General features: G+C 41.6%; 1 protein-coding gene across 2 annotated transcripts in view; it reads right to left on the reverse strand.

Annotated features, from left to right (window-relative positions):
- Positions 1 to 1894: 1894 nt before the first annotated feature.
- The window catches only part of ints6 (integrator complex subunit 6), a 57794-nt gene continuing 46483 nt past the window's right edge, over positions 1895 to 13205 (reverse strand). For both annotated transcript variants that reach the window (XM_079563396.1, XM_079563397.1), the window contains exons 15-18: positions 11950 to 12136; positions 4909 to 5265; positions 3185 to 3278; positions 1895 to 2003 (exon numbers count right to left, since the gene is read on the reverse strand). In XM_079563396.1, the coding sequence (XP_079419522.1) occupies positions 1910 to 2003; positions 3185 to 3278; positions 4909 to 5265; positions 11950 to 12136 (732 nt within the window). In that variant the 3' untranslated portion in view covers positions 1895 to 1909. The remainder of the gene's footprint in view (positions 2004 to 3184; positions 3279 to 4908; positions 5266 to 11949; positions 12137 to 13205) is intronic.

The following is a 13205-nucleotide window of genomic DNA, read 5'->3' on the forward strand; positions in this document are numbered from 1 at the left end:
GATCCAGCGCAACAAAATAAAAGCACCGTCTTATTCATTAGCTCAACTTTCTTTCTGCATAACTATAAACAAACAAAACACTTAAAATGTGTGTATTTAATTATATTCTTGTAATGTTGCAAGTGCCTGCTGAACTAATCAGTAGATACAGACGGCGTCTCGTCATAGAAGGGGGCGTGGCTTCACCAAGGGGGAAAATAGAATCTTTAGAGAAACACATTTTTCCACTTTTTTCAGCCATTTTCTGGTGGAATATGAACTTATTTATCACACTTGAATACAGTAAAGTCTAAATCAGGCCAATATGGATCATTTCTCACAGCAGATTGTTCAGTAGAAGTGAAAAAACGGCAGTTGTAGCAAGTGCATTAACACGATGCTAACATGAAGCATCATGTTAGCATTCTCCGTTATTCATGTATTTCTGGGCTGTTGAACCACTTTACTCCTCTCCATGTCTTTGCATCATTATTTAGTAGAAACTATATTCATAATTCAGCATTTGTTAAAGTTAAAGTTTTGAATAATTAGAGAAAGTTTCGATTTTTCTCCAAACTCTGTTTTCAAACATGACCATATATGGGCCATTCCAGAGATTCCGTCTGTACCTGGATAGATACAGACGGAATCTCTGGAATCGCCCATATATGGTCATTTTTGAAAACCGTTAAGGGGGAAAACAATTTTGAAAAAATGTAAATTTTCTCTAATTATTCAAAAACTACTTTAACAAACGCTGAATTATGAAAATAGTTTCTACTAAATAAAGATACAAAGACATGGAGAGGAGCAAAGTGGTTCAACAGCCCATAAATACATGAATAACGGAGAATGCTAACAGAACGTTTAATGTTAGCATCTGGCTAATGCTAACGGTTAGCTAGCGCTAGCTACGACTGCCGTTTTTTCACTTCTACTGAACAATCTGCTGTGAGAAAATATCCATATGGGCCTGATTTATACCCGACTTTATATATGTGATAAATAAGTTCATATATCACCAGAAAATGGTTAAAAAGAGTGAAAAATGTTGTTTCTCTAAAGATTCTATTTTCCCCCTCGGCGAAGCCACGCCCCCTTCTATGACGAGACGCCGTCTGTATCTATTGCTGACATCATCAGTGACATCATCAGCTGAAGGCAGGAAGTGATCACGAGAAACAAGATTAAACTAAAACTAGCGATTGTAAGTGTAAAACTACAACTAAATAATGTGGTTCTGTTGTGGCTTAAGGCGCCAGAACAAGAGGAACGACATTTGAGACGATAAAATAAGGTTTATCTGATATTTCCAATAACAGTTAGACACTTGTTTGTCGTTACTATGGCAACAGCTACAATGGAAACAGATGGGACTCTCTCTAGCTTCTAGTCTAAGGAGAGATGAGCTCTGGTTTGTTTTCTGTAATAAACTATACATTATCTGTCATTAAAAAAAAAGCTTGTGTTTTATTCTGTTTAGTGGGTGAAATGTTACACCGTGTGGTTTTAGAATATTATTTATCATCATTTTAAGTGCAAATATTCTTATTCCACTGATAGATTTCTTCCTTGGCAAGTCAAAATCACTCAAAATAAAGATAAAGATTCTTAATTTGAGTAAACGTAACTTGTCAAGACGTCATGTTTCTGCAGTTCTGTGACTTGGACGTTGTTTCCTCCTGAAATGGTTTAGACTTGGCCCAGTTTTTCCCACAACGCTCGACCTTTTCATTCAGTTTAGTTTGAGTTTAGACCTGGATTATTCCTGACGTTGCCCTGGTTCGGTCCACGTGGTTTTTAATTCTGTGTGTTTTTCTCCTGCTGTTTCGCTCGGTGAAGACGGTCCGGGGTCTACGGTTCCGGTTCCGGTCCGGGCTTTCAAAAGTCCGGGTTTAGGGGGGGGGGGGGGGGGGGGGGGAAGCCGGGCTCAGAGCGAGTCCACGTGGTTCATGTTGTTGGATCTACTGTGGATTTCCTCGAAGAAGTTTTCCAGCTGCTCGATTAAAACTCGCTTCTTAAACCTGAAACGGAGAAAAACTTTAAGGTTCGACTTTTTAAATGTTTGCAGAGCGTTTACAGCAAAGACAGATGGATAATTCTTTACCTTTGGTTTTGGTTTGAACAATCAGGAACCAAATCAAGACATGAAGTATCAGAAATGAAAAACAAACTTGTGGGTGACCAAACACGGATGAAACATTTGTCTTTTAAGGCGAGACACGGCAGGTGAAAGTATTGATTTTTCACGCAGTGGTGGAAGTGGAGATTTGTATCTATTTTCCTCCCTTTACATCTTAGTTTTCATGTCAGATATAAAAATGATGATGTTTATTTCATGATGTTTTGTCTGCGAGGTGGGGGCGACCCGGAAGTAGAAAGGCCGTCTTTCCCGCGGGTTTTCATTCATAAATATTGACAGATTTGACATCCACGTGTCCTGCTAAGGGGCCCCGTGATGACGCTTTCACCCAAATATGGTGTTTTTCCTCCTACGAGACGCTGGAGCGGAAAAGTGGAAGAACGGGCCGAGCATGCGCACTCGCTACAAAACTTCAGGGCTGGTTTTCTCTGAATGAGAGAAGCCGCACTCGGGCAGAGCCTGAGCCCTTATAGAAGCTCCCACAGACTCCAAACTTTACAGTCCGAGACCTGACAATGTTTTGAAGGTTTTTTCAGAGGGATTTTTTAATATCTAATTCCTAGCCTCATTTATTCAGCTTTGAAACCAAAAAAACAGGCGGAATTTGAGTTTTTACAGATTTTTTCACTGATGATTAGTTTATTGAAAAACAAAATACAAAACAACAAAATATCCAAAATCCGCTCTGAAAAAATCTTCGTTACTAATATGTCAATAAAATAAAACCATAAAATTTATTATTTTGATTTCGTTGCCCAAAATATAGGCAATTTTGGCCATTTTAATGCTCAAAATGCCTTATTTTTTTGTGAAAACATAAAATGACAGAAAAAGTGCAACACATTTGTTTCTCATATTTATATCTGTGATGTTCAGCAAAAGTTTCAAATTGACGTCTCTACATTTATTTTTTTCCCTATTCACCTGCAGTGTCTCGCCTTAAAGCGTCATATCCTGTGTAATTGTAGCGTATAAACATTATTCTGTGCACCTCATTGATATTTTACTTTTTATAATCCAAAACAATGTGTGCATGAACGTGATGTGACTGTGGCTTCATACCTGGCGGCTTCTTTGATGATGTTTTGCAGGAAAATGAGCCGTGTTTCCAGAGTTCCCTGAATCTGTTTGAGGAAGTAGAAAATCTTCTCGTGTTCTGAAACAAAACGGGACAAACTAAGTTCAGTCACATTTCAAACTTAGATCAGATTCAGGTTTAGGTCAGGCTGAGGCTTAAAGATTTAATTTTATTGTTTTAATTACTATTAATATCACTATTATCTTAAATAAAAACATAAGCTATAGGCTAAGTCTATTTGTTTTCCTCTAACAGATTCAAAATGCTGTAGTAGTTAGCGCGCATTCCTCAAAGCTCGAAGGTCCCGGGTTCGATTCCCACCTGGACGGGGCCTTTGTGTGGAGTTTGCATGTTCTCCCCGTGTCTGTGTAGGTTAGTGGTAGAAACATGTGCAATAGGTTAATCCTCCAGCCTGGCGCTCATGGAGATCCCTGAGCGCCAGCCCATGCCCTAGGACAGGTCAAATGCAGAGAACTGATCTCTCTGCAGACATTACCCAAATCTAAAAGCTCCTGAACTGGAGAGCAACAGTGTAACGCCTCATTTGAAAGCGAAGACCGACAAGAGTGAATGCAACTTTTTGTCATGATCTTGTTGTTTTTTCATTACTTTTGTGGCTTTGTCATCGTGTTTTACCACTTTTTTGTTGCTTTTTTCATTGCTTTCTTAGTGTGTTTTTGTCTCTTTTTTGTTGTTGTTTTTTTTGTCATGTTTTTGTTGTTTTTTGTCACGTTTATGCCACGTTTTTGTCACATTTTTTGTTGCTTTTACGGCACATTTTTGCCCCGTGTTCATCCTCGTTTTCTTTTTTCTTTTCTTTTGAGCTTTTAGATTTGGGCAAAGCTCGGTTAAGGCGTAAGATTAGAGATTAAGGAGAAAATTGAGAGGCCAAACCGGTGGCCCTCGAGCCAGTGGCCCTTCTGTGCTCTTCCAGAGTGGACACATGGCCAGTCCGCCCCTGGCTCGGGCCTACTATTCAAGTTATAATTGGTTGGGATGGGCAGGATTTTTTTGGTCTGATCTTAACTACCTCCATGATCACCGTTTGGACCTGCTGAGCTGCACTTCAGTGGTGAGTTTGTTGAGGGTGAAGGTGAAGGTGGGCCTCCTGTGCTGCTGTTCAGTGGTGAGTTTGTAGAGTGAGGGTGAAGGTGGGTCTCCTGTGTGCTGCTGTTCAGTGGTGAGTTTGTTGAGTGAGGGTGAAGGTGGGCCTCCTGTGTGCTGCTGTTCAGTGGTGAGTTTGTTGAGTGAGGGTGAAGGTGGGCCTCCTGTGTGCAGCTGTTCAGTGGTGAGTTTGTTGAGTGAGGGTGAAGGTGGGCCTCCTGTGTGCTGCTGTTCAGTGGTGAGTTTGTTAAGTGAGGGTGAAGGTGAAGGTGGGCCTCCTGTGTGCTGCTGTTCAGTGGTGAGTTTGTTGAGTGAAGGTGAAGGTGCGCCTCCTGTGCTGCTGTTCAGTGGTGAGTTTGTTGAGTGAAGGTGAAGGTGGGCCTCCTGTGTGCTGCTGTTCAGTGGTGAGTTTGTTGAGTGAAGGTGAAGGTGCGCCTCCTGTGCTGCTGTTCAGTGGTGAGTTTGTTGAGTGAGGGTGAGTTTGTTGAGTGAGGGTGAAGGTGGGTCTCCTGCTGTGCTGCTGTTCAGTGGTGAGTTTGTTGAGTGAGGGTGAGTTTGTTGAGTGAGGGTGAAGGTGGGCCTCCTGCTGTGCTGCTGTACTCACGTCTGCCCGGTTTCCTAATCTCTTTATTAATGAGCGCTCGGAGTTCGTTGTTGACTTTCGCCGACTCCCCGTGAATGTGCTTCTTCAGCGCCTGCGGAGACAGGTACCGCGCCGGCTGATCCTCCAGCTGCACCAGCTCCGCCCCCTCGTCGTCGCCCGACAGGAGCTCCCCCGTCGGGGGCTGGCCGTTCTCGTCCTCCGCCCGGTGCGGGGGCTCCGAGGACACGTGGTTTTCCTGGACCTCGCAGACGGAGTCCGAGTCCGAGTCGGTCGAGTTTTGGTCCGAGTCGCAGTGATTCTCCTTCAAATGGTTTATGATGATGTTGGCGTCAGGGAGGCCGTCGTTCAGCTCCGGATCTAGGAGGAAAACAAGAGGGAGAGTTGGATGAGGGTCAGCTTTGAAGGAAAACAGAAAACTTAAAGTAGATGGACATTTCTTTTAAGGCCAGCACACCCGACAAAGCTGTGTCACAGACTTTAAAACCTCCTGAGACCCTGTGACCTCAAACGAGGACATTACATTTTTGCCTCTTGACACAATGATAGTCACATTTGTCCATCTTTGACCTGTTGGCCACATTTCGAGACACTGCCCACGCCAGCTTGTGGTGATATCATAACATTACACCAATGTCAGTGAGACGACGATGGCGGGAAAATCAGCAAAATCCTTCTACACCAGTTCTCGAAAGAAAAATGATCCAGGAAAAAAATCTATCCAAATTATATGAATATCTCTATAATCTCTATCATCATGTGGGGATTAAAATGTGACATATTTTAGTAATTGTAGCCGCTGGGACATCAGTGAATGTGAAGCACTGGTTTGAGGACATTGGGACGATATAACGTTATTTATTCTACCATGTGGTTTAGCTAAACTTGGGACTATTTAGATGATTTACAGTTGTAAATAGTTATTGTAAGTGGCATATTTGCAGAGTCATGTTGTGCACAGTTGTAAATCTTATATTAAAATACTCAGTGGTATACTGTCGTAGAAATAAACGATATAGCTAGCGTGCTAGAGATAGCTAGCTTAGCCCCGCCTCTATGAGAGCCATCTGTCTCTGACGTAGATTTTAGTTTATTTTTTGTATATTTTTATTTTCTTCACGATCCGATACTGATATTCGATATCGGAACCGACACTGGAAAAAATACGATATTGGGTATTGGACACAAATATCCGATACTGAACCGATACCAGTTTTGGCTGAAAAACACAAATCTGAGTGAATATGGGCTGCATATCATTCTGAAGATATGAACCTGGAGAATTCAACCGCGTTTTAACCTCTTAACCATAACTACTTATTATATTAAACTGAAATTTAGAATTTTGACTAATTAGGACCTTCTGGCCCTTAACAGCAAGTCATATTTCATAAGGTTATGATAGACCACATTTTCTGCAAAAAACTAGTTCCTGTGCAACATCACATTTTAGTTATTATACTTATTAGGTCCTGCTTATCCCAAATAGCAAGAACAACTAGAAATGCAATGGCTGCGCCATTGCGATTGACTGCGGAATTGCGGGAAGCGAATGCAGAATTTGCATAAACTGTTCAAATTGCATAAATTGCTAAATTTGCATAATCTAATTTGCATAAACTGCATAAAATGTCATGTTGCATAAACTGCATAAAGTGGTAAAATGCATGAATGGGTTAATTTGCATAAATTATGTAAATTGCATAAGCTCTTTAAAATTCATAAATCCTAAATGGCATAAACTCTTAAGTTGCATGAACGGTTTAAAATGCATAAAGTGGTTAATTTGCATAAATTGTTAATATTGCATAAACTTTTATATTCCATAAACTGGTCAAACTGTTGAAATGGCCTCAGTGCTTGATTGGCAGAAGCTGCACAAATGGCTGAAAGGCCTGGAGTTTCCCCATTGGCTGGATTCCCCCATACACACCAATGCAAAAATTTCAAACTCTCGTATAAAAAAACTGGAAAACTGCAGAAGGACCATTTTTTCTCAAAACCCACAAGTTGCAGAAGCTGAACATGCACAAAGTGCAGAAATTGCATAAAATGCAGAAAAAAGTGCAGAAAAGCATGGATTTGCGGCAGCCCCATTATTAGTCAATGGGAAAAATCTCCGACATTTTGACCAATTGCGGAAAAAACGTAAGTTGCAGAAGTCCCAAAAGTAACAGCACCTTCTCCTCAACATGCGGAACATTTTGATGCATAACTTGCATAAATTGCACAAAGCATGAAGGTGCTGAAAGCTCTAGAAAATCGGGAAAAAGATGGAAGAGGAATAATAATAAAGAACATGAAAACCAATAATTGACTGCGGAAGAATTCCGCAGTCAATCAATTATAAAATGCACACCAGACAAACTCTCGGGTCTCAGGAGGTTTTAAAGGCCTTTCCTCAAACCGTATCGCGTTTCATACACGTAATTTAGCCATTTATCATTGATTACATAAGACACGCAAGTCTGAGCTGCAGAAGGGAGTGAACGTGGCTTTCTTTGGGCGACGAAGAGGAGTTTCCCTGCTCAGACTGAAGCCGGAGGCCTGACAATGGCATCTCAAGACGCCATTGTCAAAACGCCGCCGTTTTCCCCCCGAGGCACCGCGAGTGTCTCGGTGTGCGGCGGCCATTACACCGTCTTCAAGAGGCGCGGCCGGTTTGATGAACAAATGAGGTCCCGAAATGGCAAATCATTTCAGCAAGATCCAGAAAAACAAGTTTCTGAGGCCAAGTCTCAAGTCCCATGGTTTTTCTGTTTTATCAAATTAAAAAGACTTTACCCTAAGACAACTTTAAAATTGATACAAACTATGACTTGACAACAAACGATACTAAATGTGCTGTTGTATAAAAACAACAAACTCTTACAGAAAACACATTATTAACACTTATTATACGGCTCTTCACAACGTAAGTAGAAGCTCCGTTGATTTGAATGGGATTTCCCAACGTTCTGCCGGTCATTATTTTCTGATATAGTAACTCTGAAAAAAATAATGACGCTGCCGATGGCAACGGAGTTTGTGCTTTCATATCACTCCTCACGTACGTAGTAGCGACACTATCTGTCCCGTCACTGAGAGAGAAGTCGGGGAATCGCTCGTGAAGTTAGTGTGAGTCTGACTTTCAATTTACCCAGAGATTCACCACCATTCCTCCAACTGCGCCTTCAGCTAAGTAGCTAGGCTAGCTGCTAGCCTTGCTGCTTCTAGCCTAGCCAAACGTTGCCGAGCAACGCGCAAACTTTTGGGAACTATTTGTCATTAAATTAAGTTTATGTTGTGTGTTCAGTTGGCAGATGGCCGAATAATAAGCGGATAATGTATAGAACACTGGTCATTATTGGGATATTTTTATTTGTAGTTCATGCAGTTCTTATATTTGAAGTGTTAAAGGGGGGTATTATGCGAAGTTCGCCCGATAATGACCAGCGTTCTATACATTATCCCTTACGTAGAGGCCGCGCTGTTTTGGGGATTTAGCTGTAGAGCGGCAACAATCCAGACTATTTTTCATATTTGTAGCACCACAGCGTATTCTATGTTATAGCTATGGACACAGGCTGTGGCTCGTTTGAAAGGTGAGAATCTAAGCTCTCTGTGGGAGAAAACAGTTTGATTCTTCGTGCCTCGGTTCCTCAGAAATCCAAAGCTAAACAGAGGCTAGTTTGAATCAAAATCACAGATTTTATAATTAGTCTTTTATGCAACACTCATGTTTCAGATTTAACTCCTCTTCTCCACCTCTCCTCCTCCTCTTCTCCACCTCTTCTCCTCCTCCTCTCTCTCCTCCTCCTCTCTCTCTCTCCTCCTCCTCCTCTCTCTCCTCCTCTCTCTCCTCCTCCTCCTCTCTCTCTCTCCTCCTCCTCCTCTCTCTCCACCTCTTCTCCTCCTCTCTCTCCTCCTCTCTCTCCTCCTCTCTCTCCTCCTCCTCCTCTCTCTCTCTCCTCCTCCTCCTCTCTCTCCACCTCCTCTCTCTCCACCTCTTCTCCTCCTCTCTCTCCTCCTCTCTCTCCTCCTCTCTCTCCTCCTCCTCCTCTCTCTCCTCCTCTCTCTCCTCCTCCTCCTCTCTCTCCTCCTCTCTCTCCTCCTCTCTCTCCTCCTCTCTCTCCTCCTCCTCCTCTCTCTCTCTCCTCCTCCTCCTCTCTCTCCTCCTCCTCCTCTCTCTCTCTCCTCCTCCTCCTCTCTCTCCACCTCCTCTCTCTCCACCTCTTCTCCTCCTCTCTCTCCTCTTCTCTCTCCTCCTCCTCCTCCTCTCTCTCCTCCTCTTCTCCTCTCTCTCCTCCACCTCTCCTCCACCTCTCCTCCTCCTCTTCTCCTCCTCTTCTCCTCTCTCTCCTGCACCTCTCCTCCACCTCTTCTCCACCTCTTCTCCATCTCTTCTCCACCTCTCTCTCCACCGGAACTAACGTTATGTGAAAAGGCAAATGCCAAAATATATTTGTTTCAAGTCAATTTTCAAGGACAACATTGTTGACACGTTTTGAAACATGTATCGATCCCTTTTCATGGCGTGTGTGTTTAAACATCCTGGTTCTCGGATTGAAGACTTTAACAGGACGTTTCTCAGTCGTCCTTGGATCGATTTTTTCTTATTGTGGTGTGATTTATTTACAAAGATAAACAACAGAATCTTGCTATTATTGTCAATACAGTCCAAATCTTGTGCACTTTTAACGCGATAACAACAAATCCACACATTGAACATGTGAACGGAGACGACCAATCAGAGGACGGGAGAGGCGGGACCAGTGGCTTCGCTCGGGATAATTTCTCTCCTTCATTTTGAAGGACAGGGTTGAAAAAAATCAGTCATGAGCAATTTTTATCCTTCATGAATTAATATAAGCGTTTTTTTTTTAATAAATGTATATATATATAGGCTGCATATTATTTATGTTAGTGAAAATGTGAGATTGCAGGATAAATGGAGCTAAACTAAACCTGATCTGAACAGTCATGGTACATTTTGCAGCAGAAATGTGAATAAACTCGTAAAAGTCTGAGAGGAGACGACTTTCAGAGTCACCTGCTCATCAACATAAAGGCTCAGATTACGCTCATACAAATGTAAAGTGAAGCTTATTATTGGCATTTTTTTTCCATTTTAACGGAATGTAAGAAACGGTGGGTGAACGGGACGATGTTTACCAGTTCCATCACCGCACTACGCGCCGCTACCACACGGGGGGGAAAGAGAGAGAGGGGGGGGAATAGATGAGCTCGTCCTGAGACTTACGTGAGAAGAGCGACTTCATATGGGAAGGATATTATTAGTCTTTAACCACGTTTGCATCAGTGTTAATTTCGTCGACTAAAATATTTAGTCTTAATTTTAGTCAAAGTGATATTTTTGACGACTAAAATTGGACTAAAACTAAATTAAAAGTTTCTCATGAGACTAAAACTACGACTAAAATGTCCAGATATTTTAGTCGACTAAAATCAGACTAAATAAAAATGAAAGGGAGAGACTAAAATCATCCAAACTTCTACTGAGCATCTGAAAGAGCCTCAGATCATGTAAATTCTCTGCCAAAGGATCAGCTGAGCTTTGTTCATGTGGAGCAGAAACATGAAGCAGAGGAACAAGATTAAACATGATTATAATGAATATTATCAATGCAAAGTCGACTAAATTAGTCTTGAATTTAGTCGACTAAAACTAGACTAAAATCGAATTACATTTTCGTCAAAAGACTAAGACTAAATTAAAATATGTTGTCAAAATTAACACTGGTTTGCATCGTGGTTTTCCTCCCCGTGTTGTTGTTAGCGCCCGGGTTAGGAAAGTTCGCTAGCAAGGCAGTGATACAACTTATAAGAGCTCATCCAAGACAAGACGCGGTGTGAAACTTTAGAGAGAGAGCGAGAGCCCGCACGCTATGAAAAACAACAGAGCTGCATCTTTTTTTTGTTACGGCTTGATTTTCAATCCTTCAAAATGACGGGACACGCAGCAGCCCCTACACCGACACAGGAACGAACACAGAGATGGGCCACACTTTGTGCTCTGTCCTCAGCTCCAACAGTTTGCTGAATGTCTCCCTGCTCTTCACCTCTGTCCCATCAAAACAAAAACCTACATCTAAATAGGGCTGTGCAATTAATCGAAATTCGATTACAATTTCGATTACAACAGTAAACGATTACAAAATTACCATAATCGCAAAAAATCGATTATAATTTTTTTTCTTCACATTTTTTTTTTCAATTTTTTTTTCACATTTTTTTTTTCAATTTTTTAATTTTTGGATTTTTGTCTTTTTTTTGCTGGATTTTTGTCACTTTTTTGCTGGATTTGTGTCTTTTTTTTGCTGGATTTTTGTCTTTTTTTTATGGATTTTTGTCACTATTTTTGCTGGATTTTTGTCTTTTTTTGCTGGATTTTGTCATTTTTTTAATGGATTTTTGTCATTTTTTTGCTGGATTTTTGTCACTTTTTTGCTGGATTTTTGTCACTTTTTTGCTGGATTTTTGTCATTTTTTTGCTGGATTTTTGTCATTTTTTTGCTGGATTTTTGTCATTTTTTTGCTGGATTTTTGTCACTTTTTTGCTGGATTTTTGTCATTTTTTTGCTGGATTTTTGTCACTTTTTTGCTGGATTTTTGTCATTTTTTTGCTGGATTTTTGTCATTTTTTTGCTGGATTTTTGTCATTTTTTTGCTGGATTTTTGTCATTTTTTTGCTGGATTTTTGTTTTTTTTTTGCTGGATTTTTGACATTTTTTTGATGGATTTTTGTCACTTTTTTGATGGATTTTTGTCACTTTTTTGATGGATTTTTTTCACTTTTTTGATGGATTTTTTTAAAGGCAACAAATAATCGTTTGAATAATCATGATTTCAATTATGACAAAAATAATCGTGATTATTATTTTTTCAATAATCGAGCAGCCCTACATCTAAACTTCTTTAACTTCGAAAACCAGACTAACCAACCATAAAGGTCGCTGAGGAAAAAGGAGCAGGAGGAGAATGAACTGCAGATTTATTTGTTGATTGATCCGAAGCGCTTCCGCCGGAGCCAGGCCGCTGTACCTGTGCCGTGTCGGGGGCTGGCGGGAGGGGTGACGGGGGGAGTGTAGGCCCGGCCCAGCCTGAGCAGAGGGGACATGCAGCGCCGCCGTTTGGGACCGCCGCCCGAGAGGTTGTAGCTGTCGCCGGGTCTTTTCCCTTTGTTCTGAGGTCCCGTCACGAACTCGTCCGCCTCGTCGATCATCATGCCCTGGAGAGAAAGAGGGAGGTGTAAGAAAAAACCTCTCTGTGTTCATTCTGCTGACTGAAACGAGCCCAAAACGAAATTAAAAGCAGTTAATGAGGCTAAAACTAAGACTAAAATCTCCATAACAGCAGCTGTTAGCTCTCCGTTAGCTTTACGTTAGCTGTCTGTTAGCTTTACGTTAGCTCTCTGCTAGCTTTACGTTAGCTCTCTGCTAGCTTTACGTTAGCTCTCCGTTAGCTTTACGTTAGCTCTCTGCTAGCTTTACGTTAGCTCTCTGCTAGCTTTACGTTAGCTCTCTGCTAGCTTTACGTTCGCTCTCTGCTAGCTTTACGTTAGCTCTGTTAGCTTTACGTTAGCTCTGTTAGCTTTACGTTAGCTCTCCGTTAGCTTTACGTTAGCTCTCCGTTAGCTTTACGCTAGCTCTCCGTTAGCTTTCCGTTAGCTCTCCGTTAGCTTTCCGTTTGCTCTCTGTTAGCTTTACGCTAGCTCTCCGTTAGCTTTCCGTTAGCTCTCTGTTAGCTTTACGCTAGCTCTCCGTTAGCTTTCCGTTAGCTCTCCGTTAGCTTTCCGTTAGCTCTCCGTTAGCTTTACGTTAACTCTGTTAGCTTTACGCTAGCTCTCCGTTAGCTTTACGCTAGCTCTCCGTTAGCTTTCCGTTAGCTTTACGCTAGCTCTCCGTTAGCTCTCTGTTAGCTTTACGTTAGCTCTCTGTTAGCTTTACGTTAGCTCTCTGTTAGCTTTACGTTAGCTCTCTGTTAGCTTTACGTTAGCTCTCTGTTAGCTTTACGTTCGCTCTCTGTTAGCTTTACGTTAGCTCTCTGTTAGCTTTACGTTTGCTCTCTGTTAGCTTTACGTTAGCTCTCTGTTAGCTTTACGTTCGCTCTCTGTTAGCTTTACGTTAGCTCTCTGTTAGCTTTACGTTTGCTCTCTGTTAGCTTTACGTTTGCTCTCTGTTAGCTTTACGTTAGCTCTGTTAGCTTTACGTTAGTAGTTACACTGTTCAAAAGAGCCTCATATTTCAATTCACTGTAAAACAAGTCTGTGCTTTGTTAATGTGGGAGAAGCTTCATGT

Source organism: Gobius niger (assembly GCF_951799975.1).
Source record: "Gobius niger genome assembly, chromosome: 9".
NCBI classification, from domain to species: Eukaryota; Metazoa; Chordata; class Actinopteri; order Gobiiformes; family Gobiidae; genus Gobius; species Gobius niger.